Source organism: Marmota marmota, unplaced genomic scaffold (genome assembly GCF_001458135.2).
Source record: "Marmota marmota marmota unplaced genomic scaffold, marMar, whole genome shotgun sequence".
NCBI classification, from domain to species: Eukaryota; Metazoa; Chordata; class Mammalia; order Rodentia; family Sciuridae; genus Marmota; species Marmota marmota.
The window spans coordinates 12,894,767-12,906,637 of NW_026000093.1; the positions used below are offsets into that span (position 1 = coordinate 12,894,767).

Here is an 11,871-nt window from a genome sequence, read left to right on the forward strand (position 1 = left end):
CCTACTCAAAGAAGGAAGGACAGCCCAGAAATATCAATGTTTTAAAAGTTTTAAAACAAAAACCTACAGATTTAAATACATTATGCAAATGTAAAGCATGTTAACATTAACATTAGTAGTAAACAAAAAATAAGATTGAGTCCTACAAAAAGGAAGTATAAACCAGAAAACAGCAATGTTAATAGAATTTGCTTTATATATATAGTCTAGTACAGCATGATGCCTTTTATAGAAATCAAATTTTTACTCCAATACCTAAATAACAGTTTTTATAATCTCCACACTTTTATTCCAGACATTTGGGTTGCATAGCCTCAGAATAATCAGAGAAAGAACTGAAGGAAAAAGAAGCTAAAATAAAATCATATAAACAAAAGAGCCATATTAGAAACTTTTACTGCATAAGTTGAAAGAAGACTTCAATGTTTGCCAAATGGAAATAATAAAATTGAGGATAATGCATACTTTCTTTATGATAAAAGGTATTAAAAATATGACCCAAACCTAAATTTTACTTAGCAATTCATTCTACAAATATAAATCATCATTAAACAACAAAAAAAGATTTCCTTTGTTTTTATAATAGTTTTAGACCAACAACAAAAATCAAGTTCAAGAGAAATTATTTGGCAAAGCTATTAATGATACAAAATCTCTGAAGGATAATGTCATCTGCTTCAGCATATCCTTCTAAACATAATATATAACAATACCATACCTAATTTCAAAACACAAAACATTTTAAACAAGCACCTGGGAGGCACCATTTCACCAAGAGTACTGTTGAGTCCATTGTGCAAATCTTCATTCTGAGAAGGGATGGAGTAAACTGAAGGAATGGGTTGGGCAGACGGGGCAGATAAAGGAGGGAGAGGTGTCTGGAAAGCTACTCTGGGTCTTTCAGGTGGAATCATCTCTTCAGGGTGTCTTGGTGCCATACTAAAGTGCTTTAGCCTATCAGGCTAAAATAAAGAAAGAAAAATCTGTTTGTTAACATAGAATCATAAATTTAGAGGCAGAAGGAACTTCAAAAGACCCTTTATCCCCACAGTCATTTAAGACAGTCACAGAATAACAGAATTTTATAACTATAAAATATTTAAAGATCGAATTCTTATTTTACAAATGAGTAACTGAGGCTCCCAGGGAATTACATAAATCACATAAGGTCTTGATGTTAATAAATATTCAGGCAACAACGAAAGCCAAATACCAATTTTAAATACTCTTTCTATTATAACATAATTCTATGCTACTTCTCTATCTAATAGCAAAGTACTCTGTAGAACAAGATCAGCGAACACTTTCTATAAAGGGCCAGACAGTAAAGATATTAGGCTTTGCAGGCCATGTAGTCACTTCAGAACTACCAAACTCAGCCTAGAAATGAAGGAGGCTGTGCTGCAATAAAACGTTATTAACAAACGCAAGCAAAAGCAAGATTTGGGTACAGACCACAGTTTGTTAATTCCTACTCTAGCACTACATTTATTATTATTTGATTATTTGACTTATTATAATTTGATTTGAACATCAAATATAAACCCAAAAATAATGTTCAATTACTATTTCAATTACTGTTACTAACATTTATTCTCATAAATCAACTTGACACCCTTTAGGAGTTTCAATTCAAAGATAAATAACATCTGTCACACAATCTAAAATTTAACACACCAATCTCTCAAATTAAAAAGCTCTAGTTTATAAAAGGAATGTAAAAGCTACTTCAGAAGTATATATTGATGGAAGAAAATATATTTAGCTTTGGAATTTTTCTTCTTTTTCTCTGCCATGGTATTCTTCTCACATTAATCTACAAACCTTATTCTGTGAACAGTCAGAAGCACATAGTGGGAGATACTTTTACAGTATTAAACTTTCATCTGCTGGGGTTTGAGTACTGGGCTTATTACTTAAGCACATACTCTACCACTGAGCTATATTTCCAGTTCTAGTATTAAACTTTTAAAAAACAGATAAATAACCTAAAGGATATATACTTAGTGAAAGTCAATCAGAAACTGCCTATACTTGAATAATAAATAGAATAATTATAAGGATTTGCTGTATCCCTTTTAAAGAATTAACTTTTTAATGAAATTAAAGGTAATAACCATCATTTAAAGATGAAACAAACACTTCCCTCAATAAACTACATATATATATATATACACACACATATATATACATATACATACATATATATGTATACATACATATATATATACACACACATATATACACACACACACACACACAATATATATATATTCAACTACAAAAAAAGTACATTGTGGTAAGAGCAATAAATTGTTACCTCCTTCTTACTTAACTGCAATGATGTGAGTAATTCATTCCACTTAATGATGAGAATTGCAAAATTAAAGTAAAAATAGGATTATTATCTCTCTAGTTTTACATTAAATAACAATTACTAAAATGCTTAGAGACTAGAATTAAAGCTTTCAGTTTCTTTGGAAATCACTCTCATATAAGAAAAGCAAGTAGCTAAAACATATCCAAGAAAAATATTCACATGATTTTAAGTTATACTGAGATAACTTGCCTTTTGAATAGTATATATGACAAAGTAAAGAACTAATTAAAAACAAATTAAAAATGATGCACAAATAAAAAGAAAAAATTTTCTTAGGAAAATAAAAAATAAGTAAGAGTTAAGATTTATATTTCATAAGAACTGAATTAATTTCTGTTTAAACTGATCTAATCTTAGAGTTCCCCAATATTCTCTATCCCTACCTACCACTGATTTCAAAAGGCTTGTTTGAATTAAAAATTGAAATATTAGAAGATGCCAGGAACCCTTACCGATTTCTCAGGGTCTTGTACTCCAGAAGCTGCAACTCTGAGTTCTAAATCTTTTTCTCTAAACAAAATTAAAGTTTTGTATATTAAAAAGTTATTATAAACACTATCTAAATTATAACCATTATGGAAACAAAAGTCTTCGAATATAATTACTTTAACAATGAAGTTTTAAATAATACCAAAAAAATCAAATTTTCTGACCTGGTGCAAAGTAAACTGGGATTTACATGTAACTGACAGAATAAGTATTCAAAACCAGTGGGTTTTGAAGACAATTCAAAGATAATTCACACCAAATGAAATACAAAAGTAAAACTAATCTTTATGAAACTAAACAACTATTTTTAGGGCACATATGTATTTTCAGTTTCCAAAAAGAAGGATAAAATTTACAACCTAACTTTCTAATACGAATTTTTAAGAAATCAATATTAAAGATGGCCAGCATCAGATAGCAGATATTAGCTTCCTCTTAAGGTTCCAGGGTACTACAGGATGATAAGTCTCAAATTCTCTAGTATCCAAATGTCCTGTTTCATATCTACTATTTTGCAGATATTTGTACAAGACAACAAACACTGAGACTTGTATACAATATAAATACCTGTAGTTCATCATATGTTTATATTTATATTGCATATGGGGGTGTGCTTACCATATCAAAATGAAAAAAGGCCGCATACTTTTGTATCTGTTTACTATGTAAAAGATAATGCAAGGGGCATACAGATAATGTTAAACACTACTCAAACACAAAAACAGCAAATTAAGGAAGGAAATGAAAAGGCTTTTATAGCATACATACAGTCTCATGCATCTATAACAAAGTCTACTCATAGTATTTGTTTCATTTTCCTTACTGATTTACAATCAAATGATTAAATTACAAGTGATTTACAAATGAAAGATTATATTAGAAAAAACAGCTCCTTAGTTTACCATCATGTCATTTTATGCAAGTCTTTTAAACTCAAAACACCTGTGTTAAATGCAAACCTTTCATTACCGTCTCTTGTTCTTCTGTTGCTCAGCCATTTGTTCCAATAGTTCTTGTCTATATTTTTCTTTCCTCCTCTGAATAACTTCCCGATCTTCACCTCCTAGATAGTGGTAAGAAAAAATGCAGTCTTACAACTCAAGTAGCATACAACTCAAACTCAGTTTAAAAAAAAAAAAAAACTTCATTTTAAATTATATCAAAGAGTAATTACTAAATATTCAAGTACAGAAAAATAATCACATGTGTCAGTACCTCTTCAATTAACTTCATAATTTATGAGATGCTACCATGTGTCAAACATAAATACATTAGTAATTCTAAGCCTCTACCTTTAGTCAAAAATCTTCCTAAATAACAGAATATTCTAATCCCATCCCCATTTTTCTAATAATGTAGTTAATAACTCCATAAACCTCTTAAATTTAACAAATATCCATTCAAAATGGACCTCTCAAAATGAAGCTCCCCTCTTTGTTTTCTGTTAATGGCCCAAATAAGAAGCTCTAACACCTTTCTATAACTTTGCTCATCCTCTCTTATTCAACACATGAGGCCCTTCCTTTCTATTCAAAAGGCCATTAGCCTTGCAGCAATAACTCTCCCAAATTCCCTTCTCTGTACTCCAATACATGGAAGCACACTTACATAAGATTCACTGTCTTAAAATACAACACTAATTATTGCTCCAAAAACTTTGTCAATGGCTACCTCCATTCTACAGGAAAAAAAAAGAAAAAAGAAAAACAATACAAACCTCTCACCTTGGTATCACTTATGTAAAAATTCAGTTGATTAAACAGTTGGATCCAGGGAAGAATATTATGATTATTGCATAAATTAGTGCCACAAAATAATCTCTTAATGTAGATATGTACAATCTAAATGCTTCGTAAATTGTAAGTATCAAAATTCAATAGAATCAGCCATTTGTCTACTGCCTTAATTATTGGTCTCTCAACCATTAGTGGGTGTCCATTCAGCACAGACATCAGCAACAGTGAAGCTCCCCAAGTAGTAACATGAATTATGTTCAAGTTAATAAGGGTGTTTTATAATTAAAGTAAACCTCCATTCTACTTCTGACCAGGATGGAAAAACAAGCACAGGACTGTCTGTAAAAAACTAGAAAACCAGACTTTCTTCATGAGATAGTAGTAAAAATATTATATAACTTTGTCAAAGTTAATTTATAGGTTAAAATCCTTTATATCCAAACATAAAATAACTATTTCCCAGACAGACAACAGGAAGCACAGGATTATAATATCGGAGAGAAGGAAAATAAATGAGGTGAGCCCTATAATTATTTGAGTTTCTGCCCAAATGCAATTTCCAGACCATGTGCACAAGGAAAGAAAACTCAAACAGAACCAAGAAACCAAGTTCAAGTGAGTAAAGAGGGCTGGGAGTCGGGGAAAGGCAGATCAGTGGTAGAGTGCATATCTTGTACCCTGGGTTCGATCCCCAGCACCACAAAAAACTTAAGTGAGTAAAGAGCAAAATTCAGGAATAATAAAATGCCTGGAAGTTGCAGGGCAAAGATCCATAATGAAGTGTGCCCTTCAGACTTGGCGTTGTACTAGTCTGAACATTCATATATTAAAATTTCATTTGGCTAGAAAAAAACACAAAGGAGAACAAGTATGTGAAATTCAGAGACATGAAACAAAAGTGAGAAATTCAAGTTCCCCAAAACTAGTGTAGAGTTCTCAGTGATTCCCCACAGTTTTAAGGGAAGACCCCAGAAAGGTCACTCTGTAATAGCAAAGCTGAACTATCTCCTGTACTACTCTACATGTCCCTAACTAAATTTGAAAACAGGTCTCAATAAGATAAAAATTGCTCCTTAGGAAAAGAGTAATGTGATGATGTAAGGCAAAATTTGAAAATGGTTCCTATGTTTTCTGCTCCCTGTTGCTGAGTGCCTATATAATCCCCAATCCTTGTGTATAGGTGGGACCTGTGACTTGCTTCTGTATAATAAGAAAGGATGAAAGAAATTTACAGATTTCATTAAGGTAACATATCAATTACTTTTAGAATAATTAAAGGGGAGATTATCTTGGGTAGGCCTGATATAATTGGCTTAAGGCCCTCAGATAAGAGAATGAGGACTCTTTGAGTTCAGAAATTCTCACTGCTAACATTATCAAGTGAGCAGTCATGGTGAGAAACAGCAGACAACATTTAGTAACTCAGAGAGTTGCTACTGGTCATCCAGTAAAAGGCCAGGCCTTCAAAGTCAAAAGAAATGCGTTTTGCCAAAACCCTGAAAGAGCATGAAAGCAGGTATTTTCCCAAACATCCAGGTGAAAAATAAAGCCTGGCTAATACCTGGATTATAGCCTCCTGAGACCATGAATATATGACCTTAACTAAGTAATGCCTAGACTTTGGATCTATACAACTTGAGATGTAATAAATGTAGATTGTTTTCAGTCACAGAATTTATGGTAATTTGTGATAATGCAATAGAGAACTAATAATATAGTGAGAAAGCCATAACCAGTAGAAAACTAGTCAATATAAAAAAAGCACATAAATGACAGAAGATGAAACAGACAAGGGTATTCAAATAGCTATTATACTTATGGTCAAGAATTTAAATGAAAATAGAAACATAATGAGGGACAAAATGGAAGCCACTGTAAAGAACCAAATGAGGAGTTTTGCTTATGCTTAGAAAGTACAAAGCCACAAAAGAACTATGCTCTGATCTTACAATGAGAAGAAGCTCAATCATTAACAAAATCATAACTTTTTAAAAGCTCATCAGAGAGCTAAATTTATAAGCAACCAAATGAAATAAATACCAAATACAAAAAACAATACATGAAGAAATGGGACAATTAACTTAAGAGGTGGCCACCATAAAAGCAGGTAAGAAAACAATAGAAACTTTATTAAATTCTTAAGTCCATGTGTGGGTTAGATATGGAATCCCTGGAAGCCCCAGACACAGAGAAATCTGTACTCACTTGCCAGCCTCCACCAGATGCTTATCAAAAAGCTTAGGATGGGGCAATATCTGCGGCACTTAGGCACAAAAGATTATCCACTTTGCAGACTTTTCTCTCATACAAAAGCAAAAGCCATAATCTACTGTTGAGAGGCAGAAAACTGCCTTAGACTCAGCGTCCTACACTCATACAAAGCAAAAGTTTGCTACTCTTAGAAGATCAGGGTCATTGCTGAAAACCTAAAATAACACTGAGAATATCCCTACAACAATCCAAGCCTCACACTAAAGATAACACTGTCAGAGAACTTAATACTTTCCTCTATGCAGAAGCAGAGAAAAACCATTAAGGATATATATGACATAAAGACACTATTAATCAGCTTTATTTAATTGACATTTATAAACCACTACACTTAACAAATACACCATACACATTCTTTCAAGTACACCTAACACATTTACCAAGATAGGCTATATTCTGAGACTTTTTTTTAATTTACTAAAGAATTTCAACAAACTTGAAATAATTTAAATTATATAAACTTATGAAATTATATAAATTAGGCTCTCAGACAACAAACATTGAATAAAAATACAAAAGGAGAGCTGGGTTTGTGGCTCGGTGGTACAGCGCTTTCCTCACATGCATGGGGCACTGGGTTCGATCCTCAGCACCACATAAATAAATAAAATAAAGGTATTATGTCCATCTACAACTAAAAAAAATTTTTTTAAACACAAAAGGAAAAATCCCCAAACACATGGCAATTTATATATTACTTCTAAATAACCCTGATTCTATTACAAATCTCACAATACATTGTTATTTCACTCCAAACAGTCAACTATTTATTTGTTAAGGATGAAAATAAACACACTAATGTATTATGCATATATTTACCAAATTTTGTGCATGTATATGCACATGTATACAGATGACAGTATAAGTAAAGAATATAAAATTAAAGCTTTTATGTTATAAAATGGACACAGAAAATTATCTATGCATAAAATAGCTTACCTGAGAATCTAATCAATTCGATTGAAAACATCTTAGGACTCAAAATATTCAGGAAGGTGACACATTATAAAATACATATTCAAAAAAGTAAAGGCCAGAAATGAGGTCCTTTCAGCAAAATAGGAAGATGAATTTCAATTCAGTTGAAATGAGAATATCTTAACAATCAGAGCTGCCTAAAGATGGAATGCCCTGCCTCTAGAGATTAAGAACACTGCAGGTATGTTCAAATATAGTCTGGGGGAAAATGACTTTTAACAATTTGGTCCAAATATTAAATAAAGTCAATTATCTCACTAAATAGTCAAAAACAATTCCCAAATTACACTAATGATAAATTCATGCTGTTCATTTTTAAAATTTCAGAGTCTTAATATTTTTATTGATAAAATTATCACTTAGTTTTCAGCTTAGAAAGGCATTTCTCCTATTTTTACCATGTAATAACTATATCTTTAGAACATAATCTATAGCCAGGTTAAACTGGTCAGTTCTCATAAACTTTATACTAGAATGAAATTCTAGATGCTATGCCATTTTTTCATCTGGCCATTTCAAGGAAACAGAAGTCTGAGATTATAATATGATTATATGTCTCGAAGCCAAGATTTAAATTACTGACAGCTTTTAGGTTGAATAAGCCTAACATGTTATCCAATTTCTTCACATATTTTATTAAAACCAAAATTCAGTTAATTTTTTTTAACAGTTTTCAGACAAAGAACAGACCTCTTTTGTATTTAAAGGTACAAACAGGAAACAATGTTCTCTTCATACAACTTCTGAAATTGTGACAAGGGTAATATACAGCAAATTCGAAAGTTATATTCTGGAAAGACCTTGACTTCTATATCATTTGGATCTGGAATGTTCCCAAAAGACTCATGGACTGAAGCCTGGTCCCAGTACAGCAATGTTCTGAAGTGGGGCTTTTGGGATCCTGAGGGCTCTTGGGATCCTGAGGGCTCTGATCTCATCAATGGATTAATCCACTAATGGGTTCATAATTGAGAGGACTATTAGGAGGTGGTAGAAACTGTAAAGTCTAGTGGGAGAAAGTAGGTCACTTAAGGACATACACTAAAATCAAGTCTCATCCCTGCCCCACTGGCTACTTCCTGGCTACCATGAGATAAGCTTGTCTGCTCTACCACACAGTCCCTGTCACACGATGTTCTACTTTACCAGGAGCCCACAGGGATAGGGCCAAGCAACTATGGACTAAAACTTCTGAAAGTAAATCTTTCCTTCTCCTTTAAGTTGTTTATCTCAGTTAGTCACAATAACAGAAAGCTGACTAATTAAACCTCTGAAAAAACAAATATAAAATTTAGACCATTATCCTTATTTGAACAAAACACCTTCTCAGAAACTATACGGAAAGAACAAAGGAAAAAAATGGATCAATTCGAAGAAATTGAACTAAAATAGAAGGTAGTTTTGTGCTAGCTGAAGAAACAAGAAAATATAGGGGAAAAAATCACATATAAAATAGTATAAAAAGAGCCATGCTACAACAAAGTACTAATAAAGTGAAGCACAGTGGTACATGCCTGAAATCCCAGCAACTTGAGTGGCTGAGACAGGAGGACCACAAGTTCAAGGCCAGCCTTAGCAATTTATAAAGACCCTAAGCAACTGAGGACCCTGTATCAAAATAAAATAAAAAGAACTGAATATGTAGCTCAATAGTAAAGTGTCCCTGGTTTTAATCTCTAGTATCAAAAAAAAATGCTAATAAAATATGAAAGCTTTTTACTAGCCAGGCACAGTGACATGAACCAAGAAGCAGAAGCAACAAGGTTGTAAATCCAACCCCAACCTGAGCAACCCAATGAGATCCCATTTCAAAATAAAAAAATTTTTAAAGGGTTGGGGAGCTCAGTGGCAGATCACTTGCCTAGCATCTAGAAGGCCCCAGTACCCCCAACAAACAAAAAAGCCTATTAACTAAAACCAAAGTTTCATTCATCAACTACAGAATTTATAGAAAACACACACCAAATAAGCTAATTAGCTTTACAGTTATACACAGAACTATACAATGTGTGTTAAATGATTAGCATGGTACCTATCATGAAATAAGCACTGGATAAACATTTTCTACTGTTATTAAAAGTAGTACTACTTACAATACTGAGTTCTCACTAAAAACCTTTTATACAACATTCTGCAAAAGACTAATCTATTGGAAATTTGTACATACCAAAAAGCATTCCTGCAAAAGGACTACAGATATCTCGATTAGTAGATTTGGATGGTTCATTATCTTGAGCACTACAACAGAAAGAAAAAAAAATTATTTGCAGGAAGCAAAATTTCAATAAAATGTAGGTATAAGTTACTAGCCTTTCCAAGTGCTAGAACAGTATAATATTTATATCTTTTTAAAGGTAAGGTAAAAATCATAAAATTTTATTTCTTTATATAGTGAGATTCCAAATTTTAAAGGTAAGGTAAAGTCATAACATTTCAATTATTTATATAGTGAGATTCCAAATGTATTTAGACTCATCCAGCTTCACTGGATTTACAGTTCAAAAAATAAAAATCTTTCTCATAATAAATTATCCACTCAGGAAAATAAGTACACATAAATAAGTCCTAAAAAAAGAAGAAGAAGAAACAGTATAACCAATAAACAACTTGGAAAAGATCACCCCTTTAAAAATAAAAATTAAAAAAAAAAAAAAAAAAAAACCTTCCTTGGAAGATAGGAAGAAGGAAAAAAACGGATAATTCCCTCAACAAAAACTTAATTAGAACCAAATAGTAGTCCATAGTAGTCCATTATTGCAAGTATTCTTTGTATATTATTACATATCCTCAAAAAAAATAGACACATTTCTTGACATATGACAATACTATTTTCTTTCTATACTATAGATTAGAACTATTTATTCTTATGTATGAACAGGAAAGCCACCAAAATGATAAAAACTATTAACAGTTTTTTTTCAACAAATATATAAGCACTAATCTTACAAAGTAAACATAAATATTATCTACTTTATAAGCTAAAAAAAAACAAAAATAAAGTTCTAAAAGAAAAATTTACATTGCAGGAATATCTTCACTATATTTCCAGTTAAAGTGCATTACCATAACTCCAGGATATCTATATTTTTTTAATTTTTTTATTTGTTTTAATTAGTTATACATGAAGTAGAATGCACTTTGATACATCATACATAATGAATATAATTTCTCATTCTTCTAGTTATACATGATGTAAAATCCCATTGGGCATATAGTTATAATATGTACCTAGGGTAATAGTTTCTGATTCATTCTACTATCCTTCCTACCCTCATAGGATATCTTGATTTTTAATCCACTAAATTATGTTTATTGCCCCCTTATATTATTTCATTCTTTATAATGATACAGACTCATTCTCAACACCTTGACAAGTTTTATAACCAAAACTTTGTTCTTCAAAATGATGCTATAAAAGTACTATATATTTTCATTTACGATTAGTTCTCACCCCCCCTTTTTTTTTCCTTCTCTTAATTTCTCTGTCACTAGCAAGGAAGGCTATTAACACTACTTTTTCAGTAACTCAGTTTTAGGCAAGTGCTTTTCATAGTGTACTGGCTCAAGGGCAGAATTTATAGCACATACTATACCTTTTACTTCCAGCAGATGAAATTCGTTTATTTGATTGTTCTGTGAAATCATCATCATTCTCCATAGAAGGCACGTTCCCTCCTCTGTTCCCATGCATCCTTAAAAACATATTAGCTTACAGAGTATATTCCACATACAGTGGGGCCTTTTATGTCTCTTTGAGTTTTAGCATTTTTTGTTGGAATCATTAAAGGGAACAAAGTATTAAAAACTTTGTTATAAACACATTCTAAAATTAATTCAAATAAGATTTGTTCTAAGTATAATCTTCTAAGTATAAACACTAAGGGGATTGGGTTATGGCTCAGTGATGGAGCATTTGCCAGGCATATGTGAGGCACTGGGTTTGATTCTCAGCTAAATAAATAAATAAATGTTTTTAAAAAATAACAAACACTAAGACTTTGGCGGGGAGATGTGTAT

The 11,871-nt window shown here is 31.8% G+C and overlaps 1 protein-coding gene across 18 annotated transcripts in view; it reads right to left on the reverse strand.

The window, feature by feature from the left end:
• The window catches only part of Cspp1 (centrosome and spindle pole associated protein 1), a 115,244-nt gene that overhangs the window by 58,780 nt on the left and 44,593 nt on the right, over positions 1–11,871 (reverse strand). For 9 of the 18 annotated variants that reach the window (XM_048782968.1, XM_048782967.1, XM_048782955.1 and 6 more), the window contains 6 exons: positions 11,448–11,546; positions 10,022–10,092; positions 3,839–3,932; positions 2,833–2,890; positions 2,321–2,362; positions 754–962 (listed from right to left, as the gene is read on the reverse strand). The exons of 1 other annotated variant lie outside the window; for it this stretch is intronic. In XM_048782968.1, the coding sequence (XP_048638925.1) occupies positions 754–962; positions 2,321–2,362; positions 2,833–2,890; positions 3,839–3,932; positions 10,022–10,092; positions 11,448–11,546 (573 nt within the window). The remainder of the gene's footprint in view (positions 1–753; positions 963–2,320; positions 2,363–2,832; positions 2,891–3,838; positions 3,933–10,021; positions 10,093–11,447; positions 11,547–11,871) is intronic. 8 more of the 18 variants (XM_048782971.1, XM_048782970.1, XM_015485817.2 and 5 more) reach the window with 1 other exon arrangement.